The sequence below is a fragment of the Formica exsecta genome, unplaced genomic scaffold (genome assembly GCF_003651465.1).
Source record: "Formica exsecta isolate Colony F162 unplaced genomic scaffold, ASM365146v1 scaffold342, whole genome shotgun sequence".
In the NCBI taxonomy this organism is placed as follows: Eukaryota; Metazoa; Arthropoda; class Insecta; order Hymenoptera; family Formicidae; genus Formica; species Formica exsecta.
Window position 1 is genome coordinate 125,195 of NW_021850674.1, and position 17,476 is coordinate 142,670.

The window sequence follows — 17,476 nt, forward strand, 5'->3', positions numbered from 1 at the left end:
AAATTAGAATTAGTTCATTAAAAATACAAATAAAAATTACTGAGTAATTATTGAATCTATTTCAATATAAATCAGAACTTTCATAATATTTAATTAAATACTAGGAATTTTGAAAACAAAAATAAGTAATTCCTTTCAAAAATTAATGATAAACTTACAAAACTCGATTCAAAAATATTCACAACCAACAGTCATGATGCACAAATAACTAGACGCGATATGTCTGGCTATTATTGGACTCGGAAGCGGCTATCTTGCATATATACTAGTGCATACTCTAGTTCAGCTAAAAAAAGAACAAACCTTTGTTCGCAAATTATTCCCTCATCTCAAAAAAGATCTCGTCTATGTATTTTATATATCTATGGATGAAGTAAACTACCGGGAACTGCTAGCTGCTGGCTGCTAGGCATATCGGAGTGAGCGGATGAAAACAAGCGATGCTCAAGAGTGAAGGTTCGCATTTCTTGGTTGATTGCTATTTTGCGAGAAAGGAACGCAAGAAGGAAGCGAACGAGGAATCGATTCGCCGTCGTCGTCGTCGTCCCGTTGTTACTTCCAGGAGATTTTGATCGTGAATCCTGTAACGTGATTCTCTCCTCCTTTCTTTATTCCTACACTCGCCAGGGCGTCCAATCAACGGGAACGATGTAAGTATTCTCCTCCGGCAGATCCGTTCCCCGATCGCCACATTGGGGATGTTGGCGCGACCATCCGCAACTGCCATCATCGTCGACGGCGATCACGAGCGGCCCGGTTCCGTAATAGACGTAGTAGCGAGGGGAGTGCCCTTACGAATCCTTAGGAGATGTCTTACAGCGATGGCGCACGCCCGATACGAAAATTCGGCACGAAATCGCCGAAGAAGCTATGCGTGACCACCAAGAGCGAGAACGGCGAGAAAACCACGACGACGGTGAATTGCGGCGGTCACCATCACAATCACTATCATCACAGTCATCATCGCTTCCTGGATCCCGGCCCGCAGCCATCGGTGCACAAGCGTAATCTCTACGTTGTCTCCTTCCCGCTGATACTGCTGTTTAATGTGCTACGGACTCTGCTATACCAACTGTTTATGGTGTTCAAGTATCTGTATACCTCTACATCCCAGCTGATCCAGCGTAGACAAGCGTCCAAACAGGTCTGCCAATTAGAGATTGTTGTTGGGCAAAAGCCGACGAATGGTCGTTTGACCAATAGTCAGATAGAGGGAGAGATCATGTCGCAAGTGCCTAGACGTCCTATTGGGCCAGGTCCCGGAGATCCATTGCTCGCCAAGCAAAAGCATCATCATCGCAGAGCATTCGAGTTTATCAGCAAGGCACTCAAGATTGATGAGGATAACGAAGGTATACTGTTTATTAGTGCATTTTTAAAAAGATTAAAGACATCCAACAATTAACTAAAGTAGAGCTACAATGTGGAGATTTAAAATAATATTTATATTTTACAGAATTATTAGTAGTTTAAGTTATACGTAATTCAATTGTCTCAATATCTGATCAACCTTAACTTCTTGCAACAGGACAGAAGGAAATGGCGATCGAGTTATACAAGAAGGGAATTGGAGAACTTGAAAAGGGAATAGCTGTAGAATGCACCGGTGGGCATGGTGAAGTATGGGAACACGCGCAAAGACTTCACGACAAGATGTGTACAAATTTGGCAATGGCGAAAGACAGGCTTGATTTTCTCGGTTAGTATGGTCGTCATTGTATTTGCTTTGCGCATCGACATCTCTTAAGCTACTCCACGCTTATTTACCCATGGTATAAACTTCTATTATTTGGATTTATTGTCATATGTTCTCAAAATTGTAGACATTGCAATTACAACAAATGTATATTAACTATTAATGTACAGAAGTGTAAATAGAAAAATATACACAAGTAATAAAATAATAATCTATTTTAAAATATGTAAAAATAAAACAAGAATGTAAAATAATACATAGCTAACAGGATCAATTAATATACTAATAAAAATAAGCTTTTTTTAATATAAATTACAAATTCTTCTGCAATAAGATTATTATAATGTGTGTATGTGTGTGTGTGCGTGTGTGTGTTAGAGAGAGACAATTATTTTACAATATTTATTATTAATGGTCAGATATATTTCTCTTTGTTGGTTGTTATGTATATACTTTAATAGAAATATTAAAATTAGAATTAGTTCATTAAAAATACAAATAAAAATTACTGAGTAATTATTGAATCTATTTCAATATAAATCAGAACTTTCATAATATTTAATTAAATACTAGGAATTTTGAAAACAAAAATAAGTAATTCCTTTCAAAAATTAATGATAAACTTACAAAACTCGATTCAAAAATATTCACAACCAACAGTCATGATGCACAAATAACTAGACGCGATATGTCTGGCTATTATTGGACTCGGAAGCGGCTATCTTACATATATACTAGTGCATACTCTAGTTCAGCTAAAAAAAGAACAAACCTTTGTTCGTAAATTATTCCCTCATCTCAAAAAAGATCTCGTCTATGTATTTTATATATCTATGGATGAAGTAAACTACCGGGAACTGCTAGCTGCTGGCTGCTAGGCATATCGGAGTGAGCGGATGAAAACAAGCGATGCTCAAGAGTGAAGGTTCGCATTTCTTGGTTGATTGCTATTTTGCGAGAAAGGAACGCAAGAAGGAAGCGAACGAGGAATCGATTCGCCGTCGTCGTCGTCGTCCCGTTGTTACTTCCAGGAGATTTTGATCGTGAATCCTGTAACGTGATTCTCTCCTCCTTTCTTTATTCCTACACTCGCCAGGGCGTCCAATCAACGGGAACGATGTAAGTATTCTCCTCCGGCAGATCCGTTCCCCGATCGCCACATTGGGGATGTTGGCGCGACCATCCGCAACTGCCATCATCGTCGACGGCGATCACGAGCGGCCCGGTTCCGTAATAGACGTAGTAGCGAGGGGAGTGCCCTTACGAATCCTTAGGAGATGTCTTACAGCGATGGCGCACGCCCGATACGAAAATTCGGCACGAAATCGCCGAAGAAGCTATGCGTGACCACCAAGAGCGAGAACGGCGAGAAAACCACGACGACGGTGAATTGCGGCGGTCACCATCACAATCACTATCATCACAGTCATCATCGCTTCCTGGATCCCGGCCCGCAGCCATCGGTGCACAAGCGTAATCTCTACGTTGTCTCCTTCCCGCTGATACTGCTGTTTAATGTGCTACGGACTCTGCTATACCAACTGTTTATGGTGTTCAAGTATCTGTATACCTCTACATCCCAGCTGATCCAGCGTAGACAAGCGTCCAAACAGGTCTGCCAATTAGAGATTGTTGTTGGGCAAAAGCCGACGAATGGTCGTTTGACCAATAGTCAGATAGAGGGAGAGATCATGTCGCAAGTGCCTAGACGTCCTATTGGGCCAGGTCCCGGAGATCCATTGCTCGCCAAGCAAAAGCATCATCATCGCAGAGCATTCGAGTTTATCAGCAAGGCACTCAAGATTGATGAGGATAACGAAGGTATACTGTTTATTAGTGCATTTTTAAAAAGATTAAAGACATCCAACAATTAACTAAAGTAGAGCTACAATGTGGAGATTTAAAATAATATTTATATTTTACAGAATTATTAGTAGTTTAAGTTATACGTAATTCAATTGTCTCAATATCTGATCAACCTTAACTTCTTGCAACAGGACAGAAGGAAATGGCGATCGAGTTATACAAGAAGGGAATTGGAGAACTTGAAAAGGGAATAGCTGTAGAATGCACCGGTGGGCATGGTGAAGTATGGGAACACGCGCAAAGACTTCACGACAAGATGTGTACAAATTTGGCAATGGCGAAAGACAGGCTTGATTTTCTCGGTTAGTATGGTCGTCATTGTATTTGCTTTGCGCATCGACATCTCTTAAGCTACTCCACGCTTATTTACCCATGGTATAAACTTCTATTATTTATGAATATAATAAATTTGTCGGTATCAATGCAATATTATGTACTTGTGCCAGTTCTATTTGCAAAACAAAGTGTCCACAGGTAAATTTTAACAATGGCGAGAGAAAGAATATCGATGTACTTGGCATGCTCGTGTGCAATTCATTTTACTTTCTTCCACATATACGAACGTGTACGTATGTGTAGATGCATGTCCGCGTTTAATAATTTTCTTTATAATTTATATTTCTTGTGCACAAATCAATTTTCATTTTGCATTTCTCTGCGGGCGCAAAATAACGTCCAAATTTATCTATGTAAATTAACAGTCCAATCTCATATGACAGCATTTTGATAGTAATTGAAATAGTCACACATTTGAGATCTGATATTAACGACAGTGATTTAATACATCGGTACTCTTTCGCTACATTTGTGGAAGAGATCAGCCTGATTTTCTCTTTAGCCTACTGCAGCATGGCAGAGAATGTTTTTTTCCTTTTTTGTAGCGAGTGTGTGTGAGCTGAGAAAGCTGGGTATCAACAATCAGTATCGCGCTCCTGGAAATAAAACGGACGGCAAGCATTTGGGAAAGCATCTGAGGGCTCGCCGCAATATACACACTTTTCAAACCGCTCAAACTTCATTTAACGCTAATCATAATAAGAACACGAACAGTATAAACGCGACAGTTAATAGTGGGCAGACCATATGTACCCAAATTCCCAAGCTAAAACCACGTTCGCCAAAAAACTGTCATACTACTGAAGGTATTATTCGTCTGAGATCTTGCGCTTAAACATAAAAGAGTCGAACGCATGTAAATAATATAGTGTCCTTCCTTCCCTTGATTTATATTATTCATTTTGAAAAAATGCTTGTTTTATCTTAGCCCTGCATGTCATATGTTTCACATAGAAAATTAGCTAGATAAATGTAAGCTTGTAAGTTATTACGCATCAATGTGTTATGTATGTATTTTTCATAGTTGCTTCTTTGTGTTGCTGTAGAAATTGCCAGATTTCTATATGTAATTTCTAAATTTTCCATTATAGTGCTTTGCAAATAAATCTAACATGTTATTTATAGAATACAGACAAAATAAAATTTATTAAATATGTTAATATATACATATAAACACAATTGTATCTGTAAAAATTATAATTCTTTACTGTATATTATGTAATATATTTAGAATGACAATGAGATATATGTATTTTTTTAGTTTGTTTCTTTCAAGGTTTAAAGTTAAAAACTCTACATTGGTTCTATTACTTATAAAATAATTTGATCTTTAATATAGTTAGTTAAAATTTATATATGTACAAGGGTGTTTTATATTTAAGTTAAGACTAAAATATATCCAAAAAGTATGCAAAATTTAAAAAAAAATGTATTAGACAAAAATTGCTTGATTTAGAGAGGTCTTGTGGTGAGCACAGTTTTATTTCAGGTGGAGGCGTTTCCGAGAATGTGACTTTAACTAAACCTTGGTAATGCAACACAAGATCAAACTGTTAACACCGCAAAATACATCATTTTATACTTTGCAAGTTTTGTCTAAAACATTTTTCTATAAAATGCATACTTTTCGAAAAGTTCATTTGTCCCAACACATTTCGGACACCTTGTATAAATAACGTCTACTTTATTTATACATCAGAACCGAAAAGTGTACTTTGCTGGTATAAGAGAACCTGTTTTATATCAATTCAAGTAATATTTCTTTAAGTATGTTATTATAAAAATGTAAATATTAGACTTAATTATAACAATTACCAAAATTAGCAAAACTGAAGAAACAGAGCAAATACGTATTATTGTATTGGTATATTAAAAAAATGAGATTCTCTAAAACCATACATTTCCAGAAATTTTGCCAAAAAAAAAAGCTTATTTTTTGATAAATAATATAGAATAGTTTTGCGCATATATACACATTCATATATACATATATCTATAGCGATTTTTTCACATAATCAAAATTATACATTACTATTTTTGAGTTTTATTTGCAAATACAGACATTATTTCAGCATCCGGCAGGAAATTATCAGTTCCTGGCAAACGGATAACGGGAACACCTCTAAGCAAGAGTCAGACATTACCAAGAAGCATGGGTAGATCGACGCCTATTCAACCTTGCCATAGGACCATGCCAATCAAACCATCGTCTACACCGCCTTCTGTGAAAAGACAATTGTCCGTACCGGGCAATGGTTCACCTATACGACGCCCAGGGACACCCACTACCTCGAACAGTAACAGAAGCACTCCAACTAGGAAAGTACCTATCTTGAAAGGCGTGGATCCAAAACTTACGCAAGTGATTCTCGATGAAATTTTAGAAGGAGGAGCGCCAGTACAGTGGGAAGACATTGCAGGCCAAGAGGTACATTTCTCTTCCCCTCTTTCCCCTTTCTTTCCCCTCCCTCTACCCCTTTTCCTTCCTTCCATCTCCCTCTCACTCTCTTCTTCTTTCTTTCTTTTTCATTGTCCCAGTCAAATTATTTTCCTTGCTTGCATTGATTAAATTGATAGAAACCTTGTCTTTGACTTCCTCGACCTTGTCTTTATTTCTATTAGTTATTTTGCAATATATTGGTAACTTTCAGACTGCAAAACAAGCTTTGCAAGAGATGGTAATTCTACCGTCACTACGACCTGAACTATTCACTGGTTTGCGGACACCTGCTAGAGGACTATTGTTGTTTGGACCGCCAGGGAACGGAAAAACGTTGTTGGCGCGTGCCGTTGCGACTCAATGCAACGCAACATTTTTTTCAATCTCCGCCGCTAGTCTAATGTCTAAATACGTTGGAGAGGGTGAAAAATTAGTAAGGGCCTTGTTCGCAATTGCACGGGAATTACAGCCATCTGTTATTTTCATCGACGAAGTGGATTCGTTGTTAAGCGAGCGAAAAGATAACGAACACGAAGCTTCCAGGTATATATTTTATTCTGTGCGCCTCTTCTGTAAACGCGGGCAATTATATCGAGGAAATCGAGATACCGATCAATTTAATATTTTAGGAGATTAAAAACAGAATTCTTAGTCGAATTTGACGGTTTGCCTTGCAATCCCGAGGAGAGAGTACTCGTTATGGCTGCTACAAATAGACCACAAGAATTGGATGAAGCTGCCTTAAGAAGATTCACGAAACGCGTGTATGTTACATTGCCGGATCTGCAGACAAGAATTATATTGCTTCAGAGGCTCTTAGCCAAGCACAATGATCCATTAACATCCGAAGAATTGAACGAGATGGCAGTTCTGACAGAGGGGTACTCGGGAAGTGATTTGACTGGTTTAGCTAAGGATGCAGCACTTGGGCCTATCAGAGGTAATATTAAATCAATTTCATTGGACTTCTGTATTTGTGTTTCTAAGTTTACATTATGAATGAAAATATGCATTTGGCTACTCATTTTAGTTCCTTATCGATTTTAGAGATCATTTTATCAGTTGAATGTACATGCATATTCTCCAATAATAATTTGATACTTACTACATAAATTAAAATCCTATTTTGAAATTTTATTGTATTTATTTCAGTTGTACATTTTAAAATCTGGTAAAGATGTAAAAAGTTTTATTAAATTTCTGTATTACCCTTTAAAATTTGCTTTAGAAAGAATCTATGAGATTTTGTCTTAATTTAGCATTACTAGATATATTCTCATATTATTTTCAGAACTGAATCCAGATCAGGTGAAAGAATTGGACCTTAATTCTGTTCGTAATATTAGAATGCAAGATTTCCGTGATTCTCTAAGAAGAATTCGTAGATCTGTTTCGCCGGCAAGTTTAACTACTTATGAGAAATGGAACTTCGAATACGGAGATGTGAGTCTTTGATTTAAGGTGAGTTGTATGGGCTCTCGAAATAATCGCGTTTTGAATTAGATATAATCCGCAAAACGGAATTACAGATATTCCGCAAAATAACGAAAAAGAAGCGTGTAATATCGAATGTCTCGATACAAAAACAATTTTTGCACTTTTACTCAATTTCAATGAACGATATATTGATGTTTATAAAGAGGACGGCAGCAGGAAGATAAAGAAGATATGTTCTTCAATTCCTAAGATACTTTCGTCTTAACAACAAAGAAGTTACTAGATTGACTCATTGTTATTGTATCTAGCATTGTAAATGTAGTTGTTCGAATCTCGCCTTATTTTTATGTTAGAATAATCTTTTGCAACAAATAAAACTTACATTTTTGGCAGTGATTTAAAGTAAAATGTATCTCGAAGATATGTTTCATGTTGATTTTACGAGATACAATACTCTATGTTCTATTTAATGCTCTTATTTATAGCTAATGTTCAGATATTTGCATTTACAATCCAGCATGTACAAAGAAAAGTCAGAAAGTAAGGTTCACAACACGTGTACTTTTTTAATAGTTAATTTTTGGTGCAATACTTACGTCTCTCAAATAAATACATCCTTACACGACATAGTCATCTTTTTTAACATAGTCGCCTTTTCCGTTAAGGCACTTGTCTAGGCAGTAGATCCATGCATCAAAACCCTGTCGATAAAAAGTTAGATCTTGTTGATGCAGCCATTTTTATACTTCATGCTTGATATCAGAATCAGATTTTCATCTATTTCCACACTTGGAAAAGCATCTTCGTAGCGAACGATTCCAATTAGATGATGTCAAGCATGAAGTGCAAAAGTGGCTGCATCAATCTAACTTTCTACCGACAGGGTTTTGATATATGGATCCACTGCCTAGACAAGTATTGCAACAGAGAAGGCGACTATGTTGAAAAATAGTGTAAGCATGTTCATATTTGAGAGATGTAAAGTACTTCATCAAGAATTAAATATTAAAAAAGTACACTTGAGTTGGGAATCTTACTTTCTGATTTCCCCTCGTAGCTTTAACGTTAGCATTCCAAAATCAAAAATATGTATCTATTATTTATATTATTTATATGTTTATTAACTCCATGTGATTCTCTCAATTTCTTAATGATAACTAGTATTTGAAATGTATGATATTCATTTGTTATATGATAAATTAGTTCTGTTTTTTATAGCTGAACTAGTTGCACTAAAGAACAGACCTATAGCACTTAAAGAAAAAAAAATATCAGGATGTTATATATTACCATAGTTAACTTTAGATACTTAAAAAACGAAAACAGATGTGATTAAGCACACAGTTTGCAATCGTGCAATATAATGAGAATTTACAAAATATAAATACTCGATTATAAATACTCGATCATATATATTATTTATAAAGTTGACGCGAGCGCGAACCAATTTAACACCATGACATGACCCGATCCATTATCATGACAGTAGATTACATTTACAAATGAAACAGTGCACGTCCAATCAGATAATAAAAAAGTATTAATGACGTACAAAAAACATTATAGTTGTATGATTATTGTATTTGTGCGCGACATGATATAAGTGTTTACATATACAAAAATATATATAGGGTGTTCATTTGATAAGTTTCCATTTTGTTTATCTATAACCGACTAGTTTTTGCAAAACATGCTAAGAGAGGTCAATTTTGTTTTCAAGGGGCATAATTTCAACTGAGGGTAGCTACCTCGACGAAAGGGATGAAGGGCGGCATCGTTGAATTTATTGCATTCATAAGTCCCTCTTGAAAACAGAGTTGATATTTTTTAGTATTCTTTGCAAGCCGGTTACGAAATAAACAGAATGGAAACTTTTCAAATAAACACACTCTATATGTATAAACACACGTATCTCTCTACAATATGCGAAAAAGGGCGCGAAAGGAGTAAATATCGTCTAATATGCGCGTCGTTTTCGCACAAATCGCACTAATAGCTGTATATCCAAATGTTGCATTATATAATATTATTACGTTTGATACTGATTCACAAGATTCGTTTGATATTTCTTATATGTCGATATGTTAGAAATCGCGCGGCGATGTATACTTGCATGAGAGAAAAAAAAAAAGATAAAAGCAGAACCCGAGATTCTGTTTTGATACAAAATTCTATAAGACAACGAACTGAGAATCTAATCTATATATGAAAATTTTAAGTATTTGCTGTGAGGTTTATGTATAAGCGATGCGGACATTATTATCGTATATAATGAAAGATATACATATATTATATATATGTATGCGCGTGTGTGTGTGTGTGTGTGTGCATGATGCGTGCATGTATATATATATGTATATATATATACACACACGTATGGAACTTCATTTTTTTATGACGTTTATCTACTTCCGGTGCTCAAAAGTAGGATAATAATGATATACTTACGGAATTAATGTATTTAACTAATATATTTACTTAATATATAGGACTTGCACGCATGAGATATATATGCTACAATTACGCGATATGACGCAAATTTACTCCCGATTGTTCGAAGTATCATACAGAATATGCCGCCATATATAGTTTTATAGGGTAAGATTTGCCATGCAAGATATTGAAAATCGCGATTTCATTTCCAATAAAGTTTAATTCGTGTATAATGCTTCCTTTGTGCAATAGAAAAATGGAAAATGCTATTTACAAGTTAAACTGATACATAGTTATTAAAAACTGACACGTAGTTATTAAATGACACACTGATCGCGCTTTGTGCATGAATAGAAAATATGATATAAGCATTAAATAAATGATAATCCTATCATTTATATATTTCATGTGTGTGTGTGTGTGTGTGATATGATTAGAACATAGGAGATATGCAATTTGAAATATTAATATGAGCATAATTCCAACATGCTTTCTCTTTGCGATATTTCGACATTTTTAAATCTATGTTTGTCCAGATAAAAATCATGTGATGCATTTGCAAGCTGTAATGTTATTATGACAATGTACTTGATATCTTGTATGTACAATTTCTATTATTTATAAGCGATGCTTTAAAATGCATTCGAGTACACAAGAATGCAATATACACAAATATTTGGGAAGGAAAGGGATCTTTCCAAAACCCACTTGTGACTTGGTAACTTTCCAAGATGATGGGTATATAATGCCGTGATAAGAATTCGATTTGTTTCTTTACGCAATTGTTTAACAAACTGAGCTTCGGCATTATTGTCGAGATGTTGACTCTCGAATTTTATTTTCGAGTTATATTTGTGATATTAGTTTCCTTAAATAATAATCTTTGCACTGCCTACATATATATATATATATATATATAATTATATATGCTGTTTTATAATACATACATTGCAAAGTGTGAATTTTGCATTAGTTGTGTTAGATGGGAATTTATGATAATTTTGCACAAAAAAATATCATTTTGCATATGAAGATGGATCATTTAAAGATTCTGATCTTCCATTGTGGAATATTCTGAGCCTTCTAAGTTGTTTTGCTACTTTTATAATATGTTAATAATAAATTAATTAAAATAATAGAATCAGATATATTTTTTTTTTATGTTAATGATGAATGCTTGATGCTGTTTAATTTTAACAGTAAACACGTGAGTGCAAGTTAAAAGAAACTATTTGCGCATGTTTTTTTGCACATGTAAAAGATTTCTTCTTTTAAACATTATCATCTATAGTTGTTGATTATCTTCAACCATTGTATCAGCGATTGTATTGACGATTTTAAAAAATCCATGATAAATATTATTATATACTCTATGATAACTTTACAACAGTTTTTGTTCATAATACTTGCAACACTTTTTCTTCGTAATAGAAATAATCAGTTCTCATTATGATTAGCACATATGTATATTCATTTCTCAACTTAGATTAAATTATAAAGAAGTATGTGACCCCTATGAATACAAATGTGTGCGTGCGCGTGTATGTATATATACAATAATATTTTAAAATATTTTCAGTAAACTATGTTTTTTTGTGAATTACACGCTAAATTGTCAATACAAATCCTTAGCAAATATTTCTTGGTAATACAAACGATACCTTCCGAATTTAGTATTATACATGTTTAGCACAGAATATAATTATATTCATTTAGTAGATGTTTATACACTTTCCAGAATAACTTGATTATAAATGCCCTAATGTAATACTGCATAGCGTAGCGCATGCACAGAATTATGAAACGTCAATATTTTATCAATATGTACGCTTTTTAAACAGGAATGCGTTTACAGAGTGTAATAAATATGTGTATATATAGTACAAATATTTATTCTTCCTCTTACACTTCTTCTGGTGAAAGCAAAGCCAGTCTTTAAAAAGACGTAGTTGATTCACAATTTTTTATTTTGTTAATCCGTATAACATTAAGAGAGATATGGTTAAGAGATATTAAGAGATCTTTCTTTTACGAAAACATACATATTTAATTCTAGAAAGTGTTGTTATATTTTCAATGTTTCAATTTTTGTTTTTTTATCAATAGAGAGAGAAATTACTAATATCCTTATTAATATTATACTTAATATTATATAATAAGGATCATAAATCTTTAGTTAATAAAAGATATGAATGTGTGGTACTTGCATGGATCATTGTGCATACATATTATTTGTAAGTTATATCTCAAGAATGTTTCTCTACAGAGTAGTGTGAATGCTTACAGTAAGAGAATGTGTAATATATATATATATATACAATATACTGTGTGTATAGTATTAGATACTATGTTTATAGTATTATACTATGTATATTATAATATATAGTGCATACTTATTATATATTATACACAATATAGACTGAATATATGTATATATATATATGTATATATATATTCATGATTTAATTCAGAAAGATCATTAATTAAATCATAAAATATAAACTTCACTTACTATAGCTGTTATAGGAAAAGAATAGATCAAATACATAAATAGGAAGTTGGAAACATTTGTAAGTTATATCTCAAGAATGTTTCTCTACAGAGTAGTGTGAATGCTTACAGTAAGAGAATGTGCAATATATATATATACAATATACTGTGTGTATAGTATTAGATACTATATTTATAGTATTATACTATGTATATTATAATATATAGTGCATACTTATTATATATTATACACAATATAGACTGAATATATGTATATATATATATGTATATATATATTCATGATTTAATTCAGAAAGATCATTAATTAAATCATAAAATATAAACTTCACTTACTATAGCTGTTATAGGAAAAGAATAGATCAAATACATAAATAGGAAGTTGGAAACAAAGGATCACGAAAATAAGGTAAGCTATTGTGTATTTTAAATATTTATTCCTTTTTTCATTCAAAGGATAATTTGTTTTTATTATAACGTTATCCTAAGCATCTTTGAGAGCTCCATGCCCTGCCATACCTAAATTACTTTTTATATAACATCTTTTGTTTTTTTTCGTTCTCTCTGCTGGCTTACGCCACAGACAAATCAGTTTTTTTTTTCTCCTCAAATTGGCCTTCCCGGCCTTTCGATATCACTTATCGCAATCGAATCGTTACTATCTCCAGTTTTTATTCGTTTTCCTCCTTTTTTTTTTATCTCGGCTCGCTTATATACTGACTTTATACAAATTGATTTTGAAAGTTTCATGGCATTTTACCGTCGGTGGTGAACTGAGACGCTAATATTCATCTCGTGTCAAACATTGTTGGAATTAAATTCGCTTGTATCTTTTTCAGAAAATTTCGCGATACAAAATGAAATGGCGTTTCGTCATCCTTTAAATGGGATATCTATTTCATACCCTCAAAGAATTAATATCCCTAATAGATGTACTGAATTGTATTCAGAATAATACAACAGACGCAACACACACAAATCGAGGTTCGACAAAAATTGTCTCGCGAAAAACAATTATGTGCAATCAATAGGACTCGCGTGTCTACATAATAAGAGGGACTTTTGATAGCCAAAAGATTATTATAGTACAATAATAATTAATCAATCATATAATTATAATCTTATAATTTTAGATTATATAATGACTCATAAAATGTTTGAAAGTTTTATGCTTTAAAAACAATCCCCGAGCAAACACGAAACTGAACGAGCAATAATAAACGCATGCGATATCCATTCGCAAGATGTATCAACGCGATATCATTTTTACAGTAGATCTCTCAATGCATATCATACCTGAAATTCTTCTTCAATCGATATACTATCGGAAAAGTTCAATCATTCGAGTTAAGCGACTAATTCGTTAAGCGATTAAGGCTCCTGATCCCTCACTGATGTATTAAATTATGGTGTCAGATGCGAGAAATCGTGATATGAAATTTTCTTTTGTAAAATAAGTAAACTTTTTTTATATGCCATCATTATTATATTTGATAATATAGAAATATAGATTGATAAAATATATTGAAAACTCTCTTCTAGTTTCGCTGGAAATGCAAGATAAGTTATATATGTACGTATTTATTAACGTAGAATAACAAGGTAGTTTTCGGTAGCAAAAAAAAAAGAACTTAATTTTGCAATAGAAGAATTTACACGTTTTTCGCTTCTGATGTCATAATTTAATATAGCTGTAGTAAGGATACAGGAACTTTGACAAGGATACTAAGGAAAATAAAACCAACTGTTATTACAATTATGCTACGAATTTTCGTTATATGTGAATTTGGAAGACACGAAGGAATCACGAATCGTGCCATACAGACTATGATAATTCGAGGAAATGTATGTAGATACATCACGGCTGATTGTCAATCGAAAGAATGAATATCGTTTCACCGTGTAAAAATTAATTATCGACATCTGTATATTTAAAGTGTATGAAATACACACACACACACACACACACACACATACACACGTTTTTAATTTTCAATGCTCTTGTATTTTAATTCGGACACCAAGATATCAATGTGTGACTCGTCCCTGATTGAGAAATATATTCCGATGGAAGTATGCGCGTGTGTTTTTATCGTTACTATTATCGTTAGACTTAAATTACATTTATTTTTATTTTTTTTTTTTTCGATCGGCTAGGTCGTTTATATAAACGGTGAGGAGTCACTAAATTACTTACAGTCTACGATAGAATATGTTGGCGACATCTGACCAATCTCTTCGTACTTGCTGTTATACACTCATGAGCGATCTATATATTCTTGTTTATTTTTTCCTTCTAAAATCATGGCAAGGATTTTCATAAAGATATAATAAGCACAACGTATAAATTACGAACATTCCACGAATGAACAGAACATAATGTCTGGAAACAGGCAAGCAACGTAGCATATAAAAAGAGCGTTGGTCGATACGCCGTTAATGCACATCGTCGTAGCGATTAGTGTGCTTAAATTCGCATTCACACAAGGAAATCTCGATTCACTAATGTTTATAGCAAAATCATCTTTTCATCTCTCTCTTATAGCAAAGTGTTTTTTATACATCAACCACCGACGATAAATATCACATAACGAGAAAAGTTGTAACTCGTTAGTCGAATCTCTCTCGCGCGCACAGAGTTTTATTTGTTAAGGAGCCCCGCACGCCTTGGCGTACACGCATTCGCAAGTCTGTCTAGCTATACATCACAGGCACCGTGTCTAGCTATAATCACGCTTTTCTAATCTTATTAACTATGTTCGGTATTGATACCATGCGCTTCTTTATCTTCACTTCAAAATGAACATTTATCGCGCGTCGTGTGTCGTTCGTGAATGATCCGAAATTGAAATAAGGGAACCACCCCCCCCCCCCCCCTAAAGGGAATTGTATCTCGCGATGGCAAAAATATGAAAACAATATTTAACAACGCAAAATTGCCGCACGTCAGCGCTTGCGCAGCGCAATCAACGGGTGCGGGGCTCGGTTGAGTTTCAGAGGGGCCGCAACGAAGAGTTCGGAGATATACCTGGTCAACATCAGCATTACAAAATCGTAAAACTTAAATCTTTACGTTACATCGCGCAGTGGTGGCATACCAGTATGCACCCGAAATGCCGTCAATGCACGAGAAATGTACACCTCGATGTAATTAACATTACACACGTTTCTACGACAGGGGGGAACGTGGAAAAGAAAATAATAACGCGTTTTTTAAAACAAATATTTTCCTTTTATATGCAAAAAAGATTCCCGCGTACCATGTTTTTCTTTTTTTTTTTCCCCGCTTTGCTTTTCATTGTGAACGTTGAATTTCCAGCGAAATCATATTTAGTTCACAGAACAGACATTGCCCTATATGCGCTACACACACACACACACACAATCATACACACTCAATCACACACACTCATACACTCACATTCCCGAAAACTTAAATATAAATGTTGCTCTAGGTATATGACAGAACGATTTTCGCAGTAGCCCCGAGGCAACTATATCGTACGTAACAATTAGCTGGTCAATGATCAATTTCATTGTGTAGGGTACTGGTGTGGCATGGTGTATGTTACCATAGTGGGCTGCTGGCCCGGCGGCAAGGGCGCACTCGCTGTCGGGGGTGTGGCGGTGGCTTGCGTCGGCTGCCAGGCACCCGCGCTTGGTGCAGGCATCCTCATGCTGTTCATATATTGTGCCTGTTGCCCATAATATTGACCATAATATTGTGCAGGCTGCAGGAACTGTCCCTGCATCTGTGGATAGCCTTGTGGATACCAATAACCCATCTGTTGGCCATAACCGTACGCGTACTGCCCTACTCCTGCCGTCACCTGTTGTAAAAAAAAAAAAAAAAAAATTTTTCACGTCTATTTTTTTATATAACTCGGTTATTTAAAAGATGTAAAACATATATATAAATTTTAGCTAATATGGGATACAAAAGATAAATAAAGTAATTTACATAGGCCTAAGAGGGGTGCGAATGCTCTCAATATGCTTGCTAATAAATCTGAAATAAATACATATAAATGTACATGGTGTATATAATGACTGGACCATGAACGACTTGCAATCATAAGTATGTAAACAACAACCTGTTGAGCTTGATGATTGGCATTAGGACCAACGCTGTTTGGATCGCCGTTTTCCTTTCCCCAAAAGCATTTGACAATGCTACCATTGATTTCAGTATTATGCGTTGATTCAATGGCATGCGTTGCAGCTTCCTTAGTTGTAAATTTAATAAAAGCATATCCCTTGTCTTTAAACACTCTTATATCTTGGATGGTGCCGAAGGGAGAAAATGTTTTCTTTATCAACTCGTCTGTGATGCCGTTTGTGAAACCTCCGCAATATACCGTGCAATTGGTAGGACTACTTTGATTATATACCTGTTGAAAAAACAATAATTGATCTTTAGACTATCATGTAGAGTTTAGCATCAAAATTAAGATCAAACACACAAATTTAATTATCTTTTTTTCTCCTGTTTTAAACCGAATCTATGGTCTTTGAATTTATCATTAGAAGTAGCTATTTGTTCCAAGTACATGATAATTGTATAAATTCTTTTTCTTATCCACATAAAAATTATTATTAAATTAAAACACAATAGATTTTTAAATGTCTTTATGTACGTGAGCTGTTTCTAGTTCAGGATATTTCAAAGTTAAACGATCAAACTTTGTCAGTTCTTTAAATAGAAAAAAAAAAAAAAAAAAAAAAAAAAAAAAAAAGAAACTTTCGTCCCGCGATTGAAA

The 17,476-nt window shown here is 34.3% G+C and overlaps 2 protein-coding genes across 10 annotated transcripts in view; one reads left to right on the forward strand and one right to left on the reverse strand.

Moving 5' to 3' along the window:
* The first annotated feature begins 360 nt into the window (after positions 1-360).
* On the forward strand, positions 361-12,091 carry LOC115238505 (spastin). 7 transcript variants are annotated; one of them, XM_029812406.1, is made up of 8 exons: positions 2,526-3,517; positions 3,694-3,864; positions 4,444-4,704; positions 5,959-6,326; positions 6,550-6,881; positions 6,968-7,278; positions 7,630-7,799; positions 7,868-12,091. In XM_029812406.1, the coding sequence occupies exons 1-7, from the start codon at positions 2,974-2,976 to the stop codon at positions 7,791-7,793; spliced, it is 2,151 nt and encodes a 716-aa protein (XP_029668266.1). In that variant the 5' UTR covers positions 2,526-2,973; the 3' UTR covers positions 7,794-7,799; positions 7,868-12,091. The 7 variants fall into 7 exon arrangements, with proteins under 7 accessions (XP_029668265.1, XP_029668266.1, XP_029668267.1 ...); XM_029812407.1 differs by having other exon boundaries at positions 7,979-12,091; XM_029812405.1 differs by lacking the exons at positions 2,526-3,517; positions 3,694-3,864 and adding exons at positions 361-1,352; positions 1,529-1,699 and having other exon boundaries at positions 7,630-12,091.
* A 1,045-nt stretch (positions 12,092-13,136) lies between these two features.
* The window catches only part of LOC115238508 (nucleolysin TIAR), a 6,522-nt gene continuing 2,182 nt past the window's right edge, over positions 13,137-17,476 (reverse strand). For all 3 annotated transcript variants that reach the window (XM_029812417.1, XM_029812416.1, XM_029812415.1), the window contains 2 exons: positions 16,811-17,107; positions 13,137-16,546 (listed from right to left, as the gene is read on the reverse strand). In XM_029812417.1, the coding sequence (XP_029668277.1) occupies positions 16,250-16,546; positions 16,811-17,107 (594 nt within the window). In that variant the 3' untranslated portion in view covers positions 13,137-16,249. The remainder of the gene's footprint in view (positions 16,547-16,810; positions 17,108-17,476) is intronic.

Bases quoted from the DNA above. Each gene is read 5' to 3' on its own strand.
- LOC115238505 (XM_029812405.1), top strand. From the start codon at position 809: ATGTCTTACAGCGATGGCGCACGCCCGATACGAAAATTCGGCACGAAA. The intron at 1,700-4,443 runs GTTAGTATGGTC...CCTTTTTTGTAG, and splicing joins AGACAGGCTTGATTTTCTCG to CGAGTGTGTGTGAGCTGAGA. The intron at 6,882-6,967 runs GTATATATTTTA...TTAATATTTTAG, and splicing joins AACGAACACGAAGCTTCCAG to GAGATTAAAAACAGAATTCT.